This window comes from Staurois parvus, unplaced genomic scaffold (assembly GCF_062004578.1).
Source record: "Staurois parvus isolate SC_StPar_1 unplaced genomic scaffold, SC_StPar_1.0 ptg000437l, whole genome shotgun sequence".
Lineage (NCBI taxonomy): Eukaryota > Metazoa > Chordata > Amphibia > Anura > Ranidae > Staurois > Staurois parvus.
Window position 1 is genome coordinate 612,902 of NW_028318233.1, and position 21,157 is coordinate 634,058.

Below are 21,157 nucleotides of genomic sequence, written 5' to 3' on the forward strand. Positions count from 1 at the left end.
TGCTCAATCCGCAGATCCAATCCATTCTGTGGGGATCGTCGGAGGGGGTGTCCCCTAGTGTTATCGCACCGGGTGACACCAACCCTAAGGACGCCTCTGCCCTGCACTACTTGGGAAATCGCAGCCCGCAGGGGAAACCCAGTACGGTTGTGATTTCCATTGCAGGTAGCATGACATTAGAATTACTGACACCCGCGGGTCCCGCATTCCTCTGTGTGGGTGGAGCGGCTGCAGACATTTGTGCGGGTCTCACAGCAGCACCACCCACACAGATGTGAACCAGGGGTTATGTGGATTTCAGTGCGCTTTTCCAGTTTGCAGAAACGCACTACAGTTCATATAACATGGTTTCCTATGGATCTAGTTCACATCTGAGCTGGTGCAGATTTTTGAAAGGGTCAGGGACTTTTTTTTTTTCCCCACAGCAGATTGTATTTTGTGTGTAATATAAGGCTGGTTATACACTATACAATTTTCTTGAGAATTTTGCTTTAGATTTACCAAAAACCATATAAGAGGTCAAACCTAAACAACACTTTCAATTGCATCCAATTAGGCAGGGCCTTGCACTACACAGTTGAAGGTAAATAAAGGAAAATGGGCAGAAATTGGACAGAAAATTGGAAGAAAATTGTATAGTGTACGACCTGCCTTCTTACCTGTAAAAAATAAATCAATATTAGACTTCAATGGAACCAAACCAAAAACACAAGTATTTTTTATGCATTTTGCATGTTGTGTTTTGTGTGACATTGAGCTTGTTTAAGATATTTTATAGCAAAAAGTAAAAAATATTGGTGGTTTTTTTTCAAAATTGTTGGTCTTTTTGTTTATAGCGCAAAAAAATAAAAACCGCAGAGGTGATCAAATACCACCAAATGAAAGCTGTATTTGTAGGAAAAAATGACAAATTTAATTTATGTATGGTGTTGCATGACTGTGCAATTGTCAGTTAAATTAATGCAATGCTGTATTGCAAAAAATGGCCTGGTTAGGAACACAGGTCTGACACAGTATTGTTCTTGGCATGTGTAACCTCGATATTGCACCCATAATCCCCATGTAGAAAAAAAATTATACCCAAAATCTTTTCAGAAACAGGTTTAATATGTTCCCTGTAAATGTAAGCATGAGATTTCCCTCATTAACCCTCATATATAAAAGTAATTTTATCCATATGTTTATCAGAAACAGGTCAAGTGTATTTTTTGGAATGTGTAATTATGATATTCCCACATAATCCCCTTGTAGAAAAATAATTTCACCCATATTCCTACCAGAAACAGTTCCTAGGAATGTGTAATCATTATATTCAATGAATAATTCTCTTGAAAAATATTTTTAAGCATATTTTTATCAGAAATTGGTCTAATATACAGTATATTCCCTGATAAGTGTAACCATGATATTCCATCCATAATCCCAATGAAGAACAATAATTATGTCAATATTCCTGTCAGAAACAGGTCAAATGCATTACATAGGATGTGCATCCATGACATTCCACCAATAATCCCTCTGTAGAAAAATGATGCCCATGTTCTTCTCAGAAAAAGGTCAAATATGGTCCTTGGCATGTGTGTTCACAATATTTCATCCATAATCCACATGTAGAAAAATAACTATACCCATAATCGTTTCAGAAACAGGTCAAATATGGTCCTTGGCATTTGTATCCACAATGTTTTTTCCCATAATCCCCATGTAGAGAAAACTATTCTCACCAGAAGCAAGTCAAATATGGTCCTTGGCAAGTGTATCCACAATAATCCACCCATAATCCCCATGTAGGAAAATAAATCATCTCATATTCTTATCAGAATCATGCCAAATGTGTTCCTAGGCATGTTTAACCATGACATTCCACCCATAATCTGCATTTAGAAAAATAGCTATACCCATATTCTTATCAGAAACAAATCAAATATGGTCCTAGGCATGTTTAACCAAGAAATTCCACCGGCAATCCCCATGTAGAAAAATATCTGTACCTATATTCTTATCAAAAACAAGTCAAATATGGTCCTTGGCATATGTTTCCACAATATTCCACCCACAATTCCCATGTAGGAAAATAACTATTCTTATCAGAAACAAGTCAAATGTGTTCCTAGGAATGTTTAACCACAATAATCTGCCCATAATTCCCATGTAAAAAAATAACTATTCTTATCAGAAACAGGTAAATTGGGTTCCTAGGCATATTTAACCATGATATTCCACCTATAATCCCCATGTGAAAAAAAACTTATTCTTATTAGAAACAGGTAAAAAAAAGTGCTTTTACATGTGTATGCACAATAATCCTCCCATAACCCCATGAAAAGTATTCGCATATTCTTATCAGAAAAATTTCAAATGTTTTCCTAGGCATGATTAACCATGATATTCCACCAATAATCCCTTTGTAGAAAAATAACTATACCTGTATTCTTATCAGATACAGGTCAAGTGCATTACATGGTATGTGTAACAATGATATTCCATCTATAATCCCCATGTGGAAAAATAATTATACTCATGTTCTTCCCAGAAACAGGTTACATATACTGCTCAAAAAAAATTAAAGGAACACTTTGAAAACACATCAGATCTCAATGGGGAAAATATCATGCAGGATAGCTACACTGCTATGCACTGGGTAATGTGTTAGGAACATAAGGATGGTCAAATATGGTTCTTGGCATGTGTATCCACAATATTCCAACCATAATCCCCATGTAGAAAAATAACTATTCTTATATTCCTATCAGAAACAAGTTAGATCTGTTCCTGGGCATGTTTAACCACAATGATCCACCCATAATCTCCATGTAGAAAAATAACTATTCTCATATTCTTATCAGAAAAATGTAAAATGTGTTCCTAGACATGTTTAACCATGATATTCCACCCATAAATCCCATGTAGAAAAATAAGTATACCCATATTCTTATCAGAAACAGTTCACATATAGTTCTTGGCATGTGTATCCACAATAATCCACCCACAATCCCCATGTAGAAGAATTAACTATTCTTATCAGAAATAAATCGAATGTGTTCCTAGGCATGTTTAACCATGATATTCCACCCATAATCCCCATGTAGAACAATAACTGTTTTTATCAGAAATAAGTAAAATGTGTTCCTAGGCATGTTTACCCACAATAATCCACCCATAATCCCCATGTAGAAAAATAACTATACCCATAATCTTTTTAGAAACATGTCAAATATGGTCCTTGGCATGTGTATCTACAATACTCCACCCATAATCCCCATGTAGAAAAACAATTATACCCATATTCCTATCAGAAACAGTTGAAATATGGTCCTCGGCATGTGTATCCACAATACTCCACCCATAATCCCCATGTAGAAAAACAATTATACCCATATTCTTATCAAAAACAGGTCAAATATGGTCCTTGGCATGTGTATCCACAATACTCCACCCATAATCCCCATGTAGAAAAACAATTATACCCATATTCCTATTAGAAACAGTTGAAATATGATCCTTGGCATGTGTATCCACAATACTCCACCCATAATCCCCATGTAGAAAAATAATTATACCCATATTCCGTTCAGAGACAGGTCAAATGTGGTATTAGGCATGTGTATCCACAATACTCCACCCATAATCCCCATGTAGAAAAACAATTATACCCATATTCCTATCAGAAACAGTTGAAATATGGTCCTTGGCATGTGTATCCACAATACTCCACCCATAATCCCCATGTAGAAAAACAAATATACCCATATTCTTATCAAAAACAGGTCAAATATGGTCCTTGGCATGTGTATCCACAATACTCCATCCATAATCCCCATGTAGAAAAACAATTATACCCATATTCCTATTAGAAACAGTTGAAATATGGTCCTTGGCATGTGTATCCACAATACTCCACCCATAATCCCCATGTAGAAAAATAATTATACCCATATTCCTTTCAGAGACAGGTCAAATGTGGTATTAGGCATGTGTATCCACAATACTCCACCCATAATCCCCATGTAGAAAAATAATTATACCCATATGCCTTTCAGAGACAGGTCAAATGTGGTATTAGGCATGTTTAATCCTGATATTTCACCCATAATCCCCATGAAGAAAAATAATTATACCCATATTCTTATCAAAAACAGGTCAAATATGGTTCTTGGCATGTGTATCCACAATATACCAACCATAATCCCCATGTAAAAAAATATATGCATTTGCTTATTAGAAATAGGTTAAATATGTTCCTTGTTAAGTGTAACCATGATATTCCACCCACAATCCACATATAAAAGTAATTTTCCCCATATTATTATCTAAAAAGGTGAAATGTATTATGTGGGATGTGTAACCATTGTATTTCATCCACAATCCCCATGCAGATCAATAATAACCATGTTATAATAAATGCATACTTTTTTTCCTTAGTGTTTGTAATTTATAATCATTTTTTTAAACTTCTTTTTCCAGGTTCCTAATAAAACCGTTCAAAATGTAGTGCTTTACACATACATGTACTGTATAACATCAATAAATCTATTCCTAGACATATATCGAGTAATGTTTGCATTATTTCTGTATAATTTACTGATTCCATTGTACAGCTGCATATATATCAGCAAGTGAAGAGTTAAACATTAGCCACTACTTCTTGCAACATAGTATCAAGCAGTGCAGAAAAGAAAACATATTTTGAGTAAACACAGAGTCATTACCATATATGCCTGTGTAAAAATATACTGCCACCTAATGAAAGTGTTGAGCGTTGCAGCCAATAATCCAATCATTCCAATATGAAGTTTAGTACGTCCCCAATACATTATGTTCACTGACAGGTAACGCAAATAACATTGATTATCTAATTACAATGGAACCTGAAAGTGAGTGGGATATATTGGGCAGCAAGTGAACATGTTATCCCTGAAGTTGATGTGTTGAAAGCAGAAAAAATGGGCACAGGTAAGGACTTGAGTGACTAACAAGGAACAAATTGTAATGGCTAGACAACTGAGTCGGGGCATCTCCAAAACTACAGCTGTTGTGGGTTATTCCATGTCTGCAGTGGTCAAGACCAACCAAAAGTGGTCCAAGGGAGAAGAACCAGTGACAGGGTCATGGGTGGCCAAGCCTCATTCATGCACATGGGTGAGGAAGACTGATCCAATAGAAAAGCTAATGGAGCTCAAATTGCTGAAAAAAAGTTAATGCTGGTTCCCATAAAGGAGGTGTCAGAACACAGTACATCGCAGTTTGTTGTGTAGTTGCAAAGTGGTCTGGGTGCCCATGCTGATCCGTGTCCACAGCCCAAAGTGTCTACATGTAGGCATCAGAACTGGACCATGGAGTAATGGCAGGGCAAGAGTTGGCACCAGGATGCACTATGGGAAGTCTGATCCATGAAGGCCCCACCTTGCAACTTTCAGGACTTAACCACTTGTTGACCGCGATATAACCGAACAACGGTCACAGCACGAGGAAAGCACTTCTGATAATCGGCAAGTGTGGAAGGACACATCTGCACTGATAATCAGGGTACTGATTATTAGTGCAGCCCCAACAGTGCCCATCAGTGCTGCCTATCATTTCCAAGCAGTGCTGCCAATCTGTGCCCAGCAGTGCCCTTCAATGCTGCCTATTAGTGCCCATCATTGCCACCTATCAGTACAGCCTCATCCGTTCCTTCTCTATAATGCCCACCAGTGCAGCCTATCAGTGCCCATCAGTGCTGCCCCATCAACACACAGGAGCCAGGTGACGTTAGAGCCGGAACACCGCTAGCACGGTCGGAGACACTGCTTAGTATATTTTACAGTTAGATAACGTCTGTCATACTGCCGTTTTTACTACTGTAACGTGCGAGTGCATTTTTAATAAACTTTATTGAGGTTTTAAGAAATGTGCTGCGCTATGGTCACTTTATATGGTTGTGAGTTCTACCCACAGAGCCAGCTATACCATTAGAGGGTTCACTTTGGAGGATACAGTGACCATATATGAAAGGAGGATTATTCTTAGAGGAGAGGCCATTATTTCACCCCCTCTAGGAGGGGAGATGCTTGGTTGACCTGTTTTCTTATATGGTCCACACATGAAGGTGAGGGTCCACCTATTTCATATGGTCACCGTGGTGATGCACACCATTTAAAGATTTACAGCACTGGGATTGTGCACTTACTCTCCAGTAGGAATATGACTTTCCTACATTTGCTGAAGAGTTTTTTTCCTTCCTTTCTTCATTTTGGGCTCTTATGTTGGAGTTTTATACATGCGTTTTGGACTTTATGCATGTCATGTTATGTCTTTAGTGTTTTCTGAGCAGCGCAGCACTACACATTTATATAAGATATTTTTTTTTTTTAATTTTCATTCATTTTTTTTTGTGTGCTTAGCAAAAAATAAAAGCCCCAGTGGTGATTAAATGCCACCAAAGAAAGCTCTATTTGTGTAAAAAAAAGCAATAAAAATATAATTTGGGCACAGTGTTACATGACTGTGCAATTGTCATTCAAAGTGCAATGGTGCTGAAAGCTGAAAATTGGCCTGGGCAGGAAGGGGAAAGTCCCAGTAAGCAAGTGGTTAAAGGATCTGATACTGATAGCTTGGAGCCAGATACCACAGCATACCTTCAGAGGTCTATTGGAGTCCATGGCTTAACAGGTCAAGACTGCTTTGGCAGCACAAAGGGGACCCACTCAATATTAAGTGGGTGGTCATAATGTTATGGCTGATCCATGTACAAGGTGAATTCCCGGGAAAGTCCTCAGTGTAGCATTATGGTTGTGAGTCACACCGCCATTTGCACTCGAGCGTGTTTTGACATGCACTCTCCTGGGTTGCAGACCAGGTGACTCAGTCTTTATGGAGTAGTAGAAGAAAAAATGTGTGTGTGTGTGTTGCGCTGTTGGTGGAAAATGAGTGACAGGAATCTGGAGCAGCGGATTAACCACTTCCCTACTGTCCTATAGCAGAATTACTGCTATAGGGCAGCAGGGTTTCGCAAAATCACGTATATATATGTGCTGTCATTGGTGGTTACGGATGTCAATCACTGGGTCCCGGAGATTCCCCGCCAGCACCCGGTGATCGCCGATTATCACTGACAGGGGAGAGACCTGTGTGTAAACAACAATAACATGCTGCACTCCTGATTTCTGCCCCCTGCATGCAGTGTACTCCTGAACTCTGCAACCTGTACATAGTGCACTCCTGAACTCTGCCCTTTGCACACAGCATCCTCCTGAACTCTACATCCTGTACATAACACACTCCTAAACTCTGCCATCTGCATGCAGTATACACCTGAATTTGTGCATAGCATGCTCCTGAACTCTGCACTCTGTACGCAGCATACTCCTGAACTCTGCCCTCTGCACGCAGGGTACTCTTGAACTCTGCACATTGTACATAACGCATTCCTGAACTCTGTACACAGCGTACTCCTGATTTCTGCCCTCTGCACGCAGTATACTCCTGAACTCTGCACCCTGTACATAGCACACTCCTGAACTTTGCGCTCTGCATACAGTACCCTCCTAAACTCTGCAACCTGTACATAATGCACTCTTGAGCTCTGCACTCTGCACACAGCATCCTCTTGAACTCTGCATCATATACATAACACACTCCTAAACTCTGCCATCTGCATGCAGCATACACCTGAAATTCGCTCTTTTTACATAGTGCACTCCTGAACTTTGCACTCTGTACGCAACGTACTCGTGAACTCTGTACACAGTGTACTCCTGAACTCTGCCTTCTGCACACAAGGTACTCCTGAACTTTGCACCCTGTACATAATACACTCCTGGACTCTGTGCACAGCGTACTCCTGAACTCTGTCCACAATGTACTCTTAGCTCTGCCCTCTGCACACAGCATCCTCCTGAACTCTGCCCTCTGCACGCAGGGTACTCCTGAACTCTGTACACAATGTACTCTTAGCTCTGCCTGCAGCATCCTCAGGATCCTCCTGAACTCTGCCCTCTGCATGCAGGGTACTCATGAACTCTGCACCCTGTACATAACATATTTCTGAACTCTGTACCCTGTGCATAACTCACTTCTGAACTCTGCACCCTGTACATAATGCACTCCTGTACTCTGCACCCTGTGCATAACTCACTTCTGTACTCTGCACCCTGTACATAACGCACTGCTGAACTCTGTACGCAGTGTACTCCTGAACTCTGGAACCTGTATATAACACACGCCTAAACTCTTCTGTCTGCATGCAGCATATGTCTGAACTCTGCTCTTTGCACATAGAGCACTCCTGAACTCTGTACACCATGTACCCAGCGGAGGCTACCGAAAAGAAAACTCAGTTGTTGCCGTGGCGCGCATTTCCTTTCCTCTGGCAGGGGGACCCAAGTTATGATCTTGCACACAGGCCCACTGTTTTAAAACACCCCTGCCACCATGCAAAAACATATTTGAATCCAACAGATGAGTACACTCATTGTTCACTGGTGGTGTGGGCACAAGGAAGAGGATTGTGTGGAACTGTCACTATTAGAACACTTTGAGATGAAAAGTATCACACATTTATTTTTTTGGCCATTATACTCTGGAAAGGTAATTTTTTTGCAGAGATATATGTTTAGCATCTATTTGAAGAGTATTGCATTCTATATTTTAGACAATTTGGAGAACTGTATAAGGAGGAAATGATTTACCTTGCAGCAGGGCCGCCAATAAGGGGGTACCACTGGTCCTCCTGTAGGGGGCCAGGGCACAAAGGGGCGCATGGACGACAGGGAGAATCAGTGTGGCGGGGCAGGCAATTACAGAACAATGCTCTGTCTCTGTGTCTCTCCTTGTAGCAGCTAAAAGCAAGTTTCTCCTGTCTGTCCTGATGGCTTTCAGCTACTGCAGAGTGAGACTCAGACACAGGGCACTGGTCTCTAATTGCAACACCCCCCCCCCCCCCAGCCCTGCTGAATTTATCCCCCTTCCTGTCCTGCCCACATCTGATTTCCTCTGTGCCTGGGTGCCCCTCTCTCAGGTCTGCCCTCTCTCCCGCCAGCTGCTGTGGGTACACAGGGTGATGTGTCAGGATCAAGAGCGTTGGAAGGGGCCAGTAAATATTTCATTTACTGGCCCCTTCCTTTAGTGTATGGACACAGCAGGTGATTCGGAAGTGATCAGTAATCAGATTTATTGCTTTAAAAAGGCCTGGATTCTTTCTTATATATACACAGAATATAACTGGATACTAACACTTACTGTATAGGTAAAGTTGATCAACTGTAGGTATAGAATTAGAAATTTTTCTATAGTTGAACTGGATGGACTTTTGTCTTTTTTCAGCCAGACTAGCTATGCAATTATGTAGCTATGTAAGTACCGATGGCTCCTGTGTCCATTGATAGCTGAACATAGTAAGCTGTGTTTACTATGCTTCAGTTTATGAATGAACAGGAGCCTCTGTCTCCTGTTCATTCATTTGCAGTGCAGCGGAGGATGCAGAGAAAGGAATTGAAAAATCTGTGTCCTCAATTACTCAATGCCCCCCAACAGTGTTGTAAAAGACAATGGGAAAAAAAATAATAACAAAATGTAATAAATGATTTTTAAAAATTGTAAAAGAAATAATTTAAAAAATTGTAAAAAATGAATTGCTCATTCACACGGGTTCTCTGGCCCATACAATGTGAATGAGCGGTTTGCTGGAGCTGCCTGTTTCTCTATGAGGATGCAGCAGCTGTATGAACACAGTCTCGGGTACTAATTTGATAAGTGTGCAGTGAGTGACCTCAAAATGCACACTGTCTGTGTTCAGGGGTCATGCACAAGTATCCATACACCTGTCAAATGAGGACCTGCCGCTGTGTTTGTTCAGCTGCTGCATTCCCATAGCATAACAAAGGCTACCTGAACACAGCAGTAGGCACATGCCAATCACAATGCATGATGGTGCCACAAGGGGGCAACCCGCCCCCTTGTGATGTCATCACAGTATTTAAGAACTGTCATCGCGGAACAGCTGTCAGATGACAGGGTGGAGAGGTTCTTTTTGTCTGATTGACATCGGATCTACTTTGGGGGACATTTTTAAATTTTTTTTTTTTTTTTATAGGACTTGTCAAAGACTATCTTCTGTCATTTTTACACACTTTTTTTTTGTTTGAATGGGTAGCAGTACCACCGGCCAGGGTTGTGGGGAAGAGGTTCTTGTCCCCATCAACCAGGCCACATGCCCCATGTTGAGGACATGTGGCCTGGTATGGTGGAGGGGGGGGCTCTCGCTCATGCTCCCCCCTCCTTTCTTGACCTGCTGGGCTGCATGCTCAGATAAGGGTCTGCTATAGATTTTGCAGGGGACCCCCCCCTGCCGCTTTTTAAAAGAAATGTTTAATTAACGGGCAATTTCTGCAATTTTTTTGACATTCAGCTGTCAGTGGGGAACCCCACTGACAGCTGAAACATGAAGGAATGTTTCACTACTAAAATACCACATGACTTAATATAATAATATAACTCATGTGGTATTTTATAGCTGAGTGGTATCTTACCGCATACTCAGATGCATACTCAGATGCGGTAAGATACTGCTCAGTAAATTGTCCCTGTTTGAAGTTCGTGGTCGAACTTTCGGTAGGTTCGAATGTTCAACTGTGAACCGAACAGGGTGGGTGTTCGGCCCACCACTAGTACTAGAACTGTGGCCTCCTTAGATATTGAAAAGGCCTTAGATACGGTAGAGTGGCCCTATTTGTGGGAGGTCTTAAGGAGAATGGGTTTCCATCTACATTTCCTACAATGCTTGCGGTTGTTGTACACTAATCCCATTGCATCCATGTGTTTTGGAAACCAACTCTCTGCTACTTTTCATCTACAGCGGGTCACTTGGCAGGCTGCCCAACCGTCTTTTCCCTAGCCATGTAACCCATTGCTGAGGCTCATAGAGTTTCCCCAGATATCAAGGGACTCGGAGCGAGTTGGTTGGAGCAGAGGGTCACCCTGTATGCCGACGACCTACTGTTGTTCTTGAATGAAGCTGGTGATTTCCTACAGGTTCCAACAAATTTTGCTAGGATATCTGGACACCAAGTGAATTGGCATCAATCCCTCCTTTTCCCAGTAGATTCTCTGCCATTGCACAAGCTCCATCTAACCTGCAACTTCAATGGTTTGATAAATTTGGGTACTTAATAATTGTCTCAAAGAATTTCTGAATATTTGTCCTTGAATTTAAGGACAGTTTTACAAGACCTTAAGCTTAAACTGAAGGCATGGCGCAACCTGGCACTATCTCTCCTGGGGCGCATAAACCTAATTAAAATTAAGGTCCTTACCTCAATTCACTTAGCTATTTTGCAACTTCCCTCAATGGATTCCCAAATCCTTTTTTGCGTAACTCACCACTTTGCTGTCCTTCTTTCTGTGGGGACCCCAATCTCCATGCTACAAAATTACCACCCTGACTAGACCCCTTCTCCAAGGGGGAAGTAAGCATGCCAGACTTCTACAAGTATTTCTTTTTAGCTACACAGCTGATTATGACTTGTTGGTGGCTATGCCCAATACTAATAACTCTTCCACCATATTGGCGGCTATCCTTTGCTCATTAGAAGCTCTCCAACTTCTCCTGTTCCACAGGAAAGAAGCCCCATACCCCCTTGACATCTTCTATGCTCACCACACTTAAAGCCTGAACTTTGAGGCTTAGACTGGAAACTCCCAGACTTTTCTCTCCCCAAAAACTCCCATATGGAATATCCATCACTGCAGCATTTTTACTCCATACGTGACCTGCGAGTCTGGGCACAACATAAAATCAAATCCATTGCTGAATTTGTAGATGGAGGCCGCCTCCTCTCTTTTGGAAATTTCAGTGCAAAATACATTCTCCCTTCTCTTTATCAGTTTAGATACCTGCAGGTTGCACATGCCTTTAGGTTCCAATTTCCACAAGATCACATTACACTTCTCCAAACTGCTCTGGAATCTTTACTTCTAAAAGATCATCTTCTGAAGCCGACTTCTGAACTGCATGAGCTTCTTTTGACTTTTACCACTTCCGAGTTTTCTAACCTCAGGCAAAAATGGCAGACGGGTATCCCAGACATGGATCAAGAAGATTGGGACGATATGTGGGATAAGCCATTCAAACAGTTATTGTCCATTAGGGATCGCTTAATCCAATTCAAAATCGCCCATCGTGTTTATTTCACTCTGCACAAATTCCATAAGTTCAGCCCGACAAACTCTAAAACCCTAGCAACAAATGATGCAACAGATGATAATGTTCTCTATTGGCTAATAAAAAAACCGCCTAAGCTCAAAGACGCTTAAAAACGCTGTATGAAAAAGCACAACATCACACAAAAAATTGCACGCAAAAATGCCCGAAAATCACTCAAATTCGCTACGCTCAAGTATGAATGCAGCCATAATTGGAATATATTGTATATGAACTAAAAATCCCTGTTTTTGTTCAAAGTTTGCTAAAAAGTGTGCATGGGCAGCACACTGGCTAAATGGTTTGCACTTCAGCCTAGCAGTACTTGGGTCGTTGGTTGGAATCCCAGCTACGGCACCTCCAGCCTGGAGTTTGCATGTTTTCCCTGTGCCTGCGTGGGTTTCCTCCGGGTACTCCGGTTTCCTCCACACTCCAAAGACATGCTGGTAGGTTAATTGGCTTCTGTCTAAATTGTCCCTAGTATGTGTATGTATGAATGTAAGTTAGGGACCTTAGATTGTACACCCCTTGAAGGTTAGGGACTGATGTGAATGTACAATATATACAGTATGTAAAGTGCTGTGTACATTGATGGAGCTATATAAGTACCTGGAACAAATAAATAAATAGCAGTGTGCAGAGGGTTTTTCAAAATGTTTAGTGTTAACATATGGTCACACCCCTTTAGTACCTGCTGGGTTTATTTTATTTATATATATATATATATATATATATATATATATATATGTATATATATATATATATATATATATATATATATATATATAATCTATAGGGATTTGAGCACAGGTATATTTTATTTCTATTGCATGGTTCATACGTTTTCAGTATTTCTCCATTTATATTGCAAAAAAAAACCCCAATGGTAATCAAATACCACCAAAAGAAAGCTCTATTTGTGTGAAAAAAGTATATTCATTTTGTTTGGGTACAGTGTTGCATGACTGCGCAATTACCAGTTAAAGTAGCGCAATTGGTAGAGCAAAAAATGGCCTGGTCATGAAGGAGGTAAAATCTTCCGTCGCTCATGTGGTTAAAGAACAATATCATCGTAGAAGTGTTTGCGTTCGATCTCTGATCGATATTCCAGTTCCAGGTGAGATTCTTATCAATCCTGCCACAGAATACTCATAAACCACACCCATTATGGCAAACACCCACTTTTCTTCAGCCACACCTAATTTTTGCTGCTGCGCACTACAGGTGCCACATTCTACCCCTTTATAAAATTGTACATTATTGTCAAGTTCAAAGGTTAGGGTGAGTTCATATTTGATTGGTTGCAATGTATTTGTATGTATGATATCATGCTAAAGGGACCTAAGGGGCGGGGCAGGACCAGGCCTTGCTGTCTAGGGGGCGGAACCGAGGAGATTCCACTAGGCATACCAGCCTTCTAGTAACACGCACATGCGCACTGTCGGTCTGAAACAGCGAAATCCCGCTTCCGGGCTTAGTCGCTGGGTGGGCGTTCCCGGATCTAAGACATCACGCGGTTCTCGGGTCAGCTGACTGGTCACGCGGTTCTCGTGGCATCAGGCGGTGCCCACCCCCGGTGTCACGTGACGGCGGCGGGTGGAGCTGCTCGGTTGATGCGGAGTGGTCGGTCCGGTGTGTGAACATGGTGAGTGTGGGGACACATGTGGAGGAGGCGGCAGGGAAAGGCTTGACGGCTGCTGAAGAGGCCTGTACATGGGGCGGGAGGCGTCAGGGCCTAGCAGTGCGGGATTCCCAGCCAGAGCTGTCAGTACTGCGCTCCTATCTACTCTGACAACTCCACAGCAACTTCTGCAAGGAGCGCCGTGCGGTGCAGAGCTCGGCCTGTGAGCCCGAGGCCTTCCAGGGTCATGGAGAGGGCGGCCTTTGCAGGCTGTGGAAGTTCCTGTCTGTCCTAGTGTGTGGAGAATGGTATGAGGCAGGCGGCTCCTATGGGACAGAACATCATTGACTCTTCACGGCTCACTCAGGCGAGGAGCCAACTTTGCTGCAGGGATTCATTGGCTGACAGCAGGCCCAGCTCCAGAATAACAATCTTTATTTGTAAACAAAGTCTTCCTCAGATCAGTCCAATCAGATGATCCCCTTGGTGACCATGTAATGCGTATGTGCTCCAATCTGTGACCCGATGGCACCTGAACTGTCACAGGCAGCACCTGCTCTCTGTTTCTGATTGGGTTCCTAATCATGTGATCACTTTGACAGCCAATCGCAGTGATCCTTTGATCAGGCAGCGCTTCCCTCCTCCTGGCATTAAAGTGGAACTAGACCCGTCTATGGTTCTCAGCCAAGGAAGCTGCCATCTTAGCTTCTGTTTGATCTGTAACTGTCATGGTGCTGACATGGGATCAGAGATGACACCAGACATTTGATGGCTGAGAACACAAGCAAATGTGACCGTTACTTTCCTGGCATGCTGAGAATGAATGTTTTTGAAACTGTTAAATGGATGGGTTGAGTTCTGTTTTGAGATTCACCTAAAGTGTATGTAAACCCTAACAATAACTTTCTCTGAAAGGGCCGGTTCACACCATGCCTGCATCTGAATTGCACAGAAATGCGCTGTGCCATTCAAACCGCGTCTAAAACGCACTACATTTGTGATCTGCAGTGGGTGTCAATAAAAAGTTGATACCCGCTGCAACCTAATCGCAGGTTGCAAACTCAGTTCGTTTGCCTACACAGGATCACATGGTACATTTGTACCATGCAATACGCTTACAGTGCGCTTTAAAAAGTAGCGCATGCACTACTTTTGGTGTGGTGCGATTTCAACCCATGTAAAATGAATGGGCTGAAATCGGAATGCACAGTGCGTTCTGGCACAATCAGATGCTGGCTTGGTGTGACCCGGCTCTTAAAGTGGAACTAAAATGTAAATATTCACCCGTTCAACGGTCCCTCACCGTTATCTTCTGAGTGCCGATCTTTGGACCTCTTCATTGGTTGGCAGGGGGATGACATCACTCCTGTGCATGCGCAAGAGCTAATTATCCCAGCACTCTGGTACCGGCCTCGCACTGTAATCTTAGACAAAAAAGTAACACTAAGGCGCCCACCACATCTAAGGGCCAGTGAGGTACCATACTTTCAGTTTTTTAAATTTCCTCCTTGCTTTAAGGGTCTGTTCATACCAAAACATGGTGCTGGAAAGATGCGTTTCCTGCACCACATGGAAACACGCTGCCCTTGTTAGATGCTCGCTGGTGCCATTAATTGGTAATGGCACCCCAAACACCTCTAACAAATGCAGTGTTTGTACCAAACTTCAGGGTATTGCAGTATCATAGAGATTGGTGTGGCACAATTTTTAAATTGCGTCTGCTGTACTTTTTGTGCATTTGGCAGCCCAATGAAATAAAAAGCTGTCAAAAATGGTATGCACAAAAAATGTGTGCACGCTCTGTGTAGTAAATAAAGAAAAAATCCTCTTGTGTTGCCAAACCTAGTATGATAAACTAAGAGTGGCTGCAAACACCAAACTGCGTTCCCACAACACTAAGAATTAAATGAATAGATAAATAGTGCTGCACTACTCACTAAACCTAACCATAAAGCAAAAAGTAAATGCCTGACAGAGCCCCTAACTAAGGTGTTATAAGTGCATACCTAGAGAATAACAAAACACAAGTGAATGAAAATATCCAAACAGACTAGATGGCATGCTAGGCAATACCAAGTATGAACAAATCAATAAGTGAAATTTCAACATATGTGCAAATAAACAATGTGAGTGATATACAGTTGCAAGAAAAAGTATGTGAACCCTTTGGGATTACGTGGAGTTTTGCATGAATTGGGCATAAAATGTGCTCTGAATGTCATCTAAGTCACAACAATAGAAGAACACAGTCTGCTGAACATAATACTACACAAACATTAGATGTTGCCATGGTTTAATTGCACATAACATGTAAACATTCACAGTGCAGGGAGGAAAAAGTATGTGAACCTTTGGACTTAATAACTGGTTGACCCTCCTTTGGCAGCAATAACCTCAACCAAACATTTCCTGTAGTTGCAGATCAGACCTGCACAATGATCTGGAGTAATTTTGGACCACTCCTCTTCACAAAACTCAGTGTAGCAATATTTTTGGGATGGGATGTCTGGTGTGAATCTCTCTCTTAAGGTCATGCCACAGCATTTCAATCGGGTTGAGGTCAGGACTCTGACTGGGCCACTCCAGAAGGCGTATTCTGTGCCGTTGCAGCCATTGTTTTGTTGAATTACTTGTATGCTTTGGGTCATTGTCCTGTTGCATCACCCATCCTCTGCGGAGCTTCAGTTGGCGGACAGATGGTTGTACGATTTCCTGCAAAAGTCTTGATAAACTCTGGAATTCATTTTCCCATCAATGACAACAATCCGTCCAGGCCCTGAGGCAGCAAAGCAGCCCCAAACCATGATGCTCCCTCCGCCATGTTTCACAGTGGGGATGAGGTTTTGATGATGGTGTGCTGTGCCTTTTTTTCTCCACACATAGTGTTGTGTGTTCTTCCCAAACAACTCAATCTTGGTTTCATCTGTCCACAGTATATTTTGCCAGTAGTGCTGTGGAACATCCAGGTGCTCTTTTGCAGACTTCAAACGTGCTGCAATATTCTTTTTGGACAGCAATGGCTTCCTCCGTGGTGTCCTCCCATGTCCTCCATTCTTGTTTAATGTTTTCCTTATTGTAGATGTGTCAACAAAAATGTTAGCATGTGCCAGAGATTTCTGTAGGTCTTTAGCTGACACTCTGGGATTCTTCTTTACCTCATGCAGCATTCTGCGCTGTGCTCTTGCAGTCATTTTTACAGGACGACCACGCCTAGGGAGAGTAGCAACAGTGCTAAACTTTCTCCATTTGTAGACAGTCTGTCTTAACATGGACACATGAACATCAAGGCTTTTGGAGATACCTTTGTAACCCTTTCCAGCTTCATGCAAGTCAACAATTCTTGATCGTAAGTCTTCTGAGAGCTCTTTTCTGCGAGGCATGGTTCACATCAGACAGTGCTTCTTGAAACCAGTAAACCCAAAACAGGTGTGTGTTTTTTAAGGGCAGGACAGCTGTCAGTAACACATCCGATATCATCACACTGATTGGAGTCAAGGTTTGCTCACTCCTGGCTCCAATTAGCTCTGGGAGAAGTCATTAAGCTAGGGCCTCACATACTTTTTCCTCCCTGCACTGTGAATGTTTACATGTTATGTGCAATTAAACCATGGCAACATCTAATGTTTGTGTAGTATTATGTTCAGCAGACTGTGTTCTTCTATTGTTGTGACTTAGATGACGTTCAGAGCACATTTTATGCCCAATTCATGCAAAACTCCACGTAATCCCAAGGGGTTCACATACTTTTTCTTGCAACTGTATATCAAGGCATAGATAATAATAATGAGATGTATAAACGAAGCACACAAAATAAAACAAAAATGTTGAATAATAAACACCCGGCTAAGCCCTCAACCCAGTGACAGTCTGTGAATAAATGTAGTAAAGATCAAGATCTGTAATGCAAAAAAATCTTCAAATCAGCATATATTCCACACGTGACTTGAACAGTGATCACCCTTAAAACCCTCCACCAGCTAGCATGCACGCTCACCTCCCATTTTGACCAATAGGGAATATAGGTCAAATGCGCTTTAACCACTTGACCGCCAGAGGATTTACCCCCCTTAATGACCAGGCCTCTTTTTGCTACTCGGCGCTGCACTAATTCAACTGATAGTTGCGCGGTCATGCGATGCTGCACCCAAACAAAATTTACGGCCTTTTTTTCACACAAATAGAGCTTTCTTTCGGTGGTATTTGATCACCTGTGCGCTTTTTATTTTTCACGCTATAAACAAAAAAAGGCCAAAAAGTTTGAAGAAAAACAATATTTTTTACTTTCAGCTATAAAAAATATATAGTAAACTCAAAGTTGGTTATAAATTTAGGCCAAAATGTATTCTGCTCCATGTTTTTGGTAAAACAAAATTCCAATAAGTGTATATTGATTGCTTTGTGTGGAAGTTATAGCGTCTACAAACTATGGTATAGATACTACAATTTACGCCATTTTTTTGCTATACAGCGCTGCGCTAGTTTAACGGACAATTGCGCGGTCATGCAATACGGTACATAAATGAAATTTACCTCCTTTTTTTTTTTTCCCCCCACAAATTGAGCTTTCTTTCGGTGGTATTTGATTGCCTGTGCGGTTTTTATTTTTTGCGCTATAAAAAAAAAAAAGGCTGAAAATTGAGGGAAAAAAACAATATTTTGGACTTTTTGCTATAAAACATGTCCAGTAAAAAAAATTTAAACAAATTTAGTCATAAATTTCTGCCAAAATGCATTCTGCGACATGTCTTTGCTAAAAAAAAAACCCAATACGTGTAAATTAATTGGTTTACATGAAAGTTATAGCGTTTACAAATGGCGGGAAAGATACTGGGATTTTTAGTTTTTTTATACTAATAATGGCGGCGATCAGCGACTTATGGCGGGACTGCGGCGGACATTCTGACATTGGGGGGTACTGACTTGGGGTCACTGTCATCCCCAGTGACACCAATACAGTGATCAGTGCAAAAAAAACCAAAACACTGACACTGTCCTAATGGCACTGGGGAGGAAGGGGTTAAGTTTATTCAGGGAAAGGGTTAACTGTGTGAGGGGAGTGTTTTACTAGGGGGCGGGGGGGTGTACTGCAGGGAACTCCGGCTGATCGAGAGAGAGAAACTCTTCTGTCCCGATCAGCGTGTCCTGGAGCTGTCAGGGAACTGACAGAAAGCACAGCTACTGCAGCTGTGCTCTCTGTCAGCAATTGCTGTCGATCGCCGGGACATAGCCGTAACAACCGGCTGTGACCCGGCGACTGACATCTGCGGCTGTGATCGGCAGGACAGGTAGGGCGGCGGCGTGTCTCGCGCGCGCCCTCTACCTGTTTTCAAAACACACGTTTTAAAACGTGCTTTTGCCCAGCCGTGCCGCCCTGCCGCCGTATTTATACAGTGGCTGGGCGGCATGTGGTTAATATCAACCCGAAATCCAACCAGCTCTCCTCTGTAAGCATACTTTACTGGCTCCTTTTCCAATTCCTCATCCGAAATCCATGTTCAAAAAAAAAATCAAAGGACATCTTATAGTACAATACGTCCATGTTTAATGTATGAAAACGTATAGAATACTCAACTTTTAAAATCAGGCCAGCAGACCCATACAAGCATTGGTAATAAAATACATAGGAACAGGTGTACCAAGATGGCAGCCACCGTCCCACCAGAAATGTCACCACTTTTCCCTTTCTGTGTTGTGCTTACTGATTTGAGCTTAATGGTGTATTTAGGCCGCATTTATATGAGTGTCTTAGGGTGTATTAACACTGGGCCGGTTTAAATGAACTGTGCCTGAGATCCATTACCCCACCCCACTCTCCCACTGGTCTGCACTCACCAACTATAAAGACATGTTCCTAGACTTTCTTTAAAGTGGAGCTCCAACCAAAAGGGGAAGTTCCGCTTTAAAGACTGGTCCCCCGCTCCTCATTAAGGATTGGTACCTTTGGGGAACAGGTACCTAAAATTGACAGGTACCCGCTCCCACTTCTGCTGCGATCACCTAGGCAATTGGAAGCGGAAATTGTCCTCCTACCCTCCCACCCTCCCTGTAGACTTCTCGGACACTGGACAGATTCCAGAAGATTACAGGGCCATTCAGGAGCTGTCACATTACAGGCCATTCCACAAGCTGTCACAGCCGGGTGCCCACACTGAAGATGCCGGCACCTGGAACACCAGATGGCTGGTGAAAAGGGTTGCGGGGAGGACACCGCGCGATCGGGAAACCGGTAAGTGGCTGTTTTTTAAAAGTCAGCAGCTACAGTTTTTGTAGTTGCTGACTTTTATTTTTTCACAGTGCGACTAGAACTCCGCTTTAAGCTAACCAGCCCATAGTGATCCCTGCTTCAGTACATAGTCATCTATGGTTGTCATTCTGTGCTCCAGTACAGTTTGCACCTACACTGAGGCAAACCATTCCAGACTGCAAGTGAGCCGATCACCTCTTCCAAGGGGTCCCAGGGGCGGTTCGGAGCACTCACACTACACAGATCAGCCCCAGGGGTGAACTGCGCCCAGCACTGGATTAAAGCGCTAGTGTGAGTGTATCCCTAAAATGCCACAAATAGCTTATTATACAGGATTTATATAGTGTAAACAGTTTGCTCAGCATTTTACAATATAAAGGGAGACAATACAGTTCAATACAAGAAGGATAGGAGGGCTCTGCTCCTTGGAGCTTACAATCTAAGCTTCTAGTCTTGTACACATGTAAATGCAGCACTAAAGGGATCAATGGGGTCATACATTTCTGTAGTTTTCATGTGTGTAAAAGCATATTGATGTGTGGAAACTCATGTAAACCCTGAAGAAGTATTTAGGCACATATTTTACGCAGTATCTTCAGCTAACTTTTCCAGGAAGAACCTGAATTCCATGCAAAAAATTGTCATATACCGCCGGTGTGAATGAAGTTTTACTGTCTGGGATATAAGAAATACTTCACTGGTGGTTGGAGTTACTGAAATGCCATATACCCCTCACATTACTGCAGTAAGAAGTGAGTGTGTTTAGGGGATACCAGCACAGATTGGGATGTATATGGGAGATTAGGACTGTTACTGGGTACAAAAACACAGAATATGGCCTGACCCTGCTAACCGGAGACAGTTGGCAGCTTCTGAGATAACATGAATGTGTATTGTGGTTTTCCTAGCAGCCAGCAGTACCCTACTGCATCCAGCTGTGCATGACTTCCTATGCTCTGGTATGCTCCTGCAGCTATCTAATTTTTCATCTTGGTGTTTAACTCGTGTAAATAAAACTTGCCTGTATTTGTAAATCACATCACAACAACTAGCTGGCAGGCAGCCTCTGATGAAAGCTAGCTGAACCCTAATGCGTGTCAATTAAGACAACACC

General features: G+C 42.2%; 1 protein-coding gene across 1 annotated transcript in view; it reads left to right on the forward strand.

The window, feature by feature from the left end:
- Positions 1-13,672: 13,672 nt before the first annotated feature.
- The window catches only part of VPS26A (VPS26 retromer complex component A), a 31,397-nt gene continuing 23,912 nt past the window's right edge, over positions 13,673-21,157 (forward strand). The window contains exon 1 of the mRNA XM_089687740.1: positions 13,673-13,823. Within this exon, the coding sequence (XP_089543866.1) occupies positions 13,821-13,823 (3 nt within the window). The 5' untranslated portion in view covers positions 13,673-13,820. The remainder of the gene's footprint in view (positions 13,824-21,157) is intronic.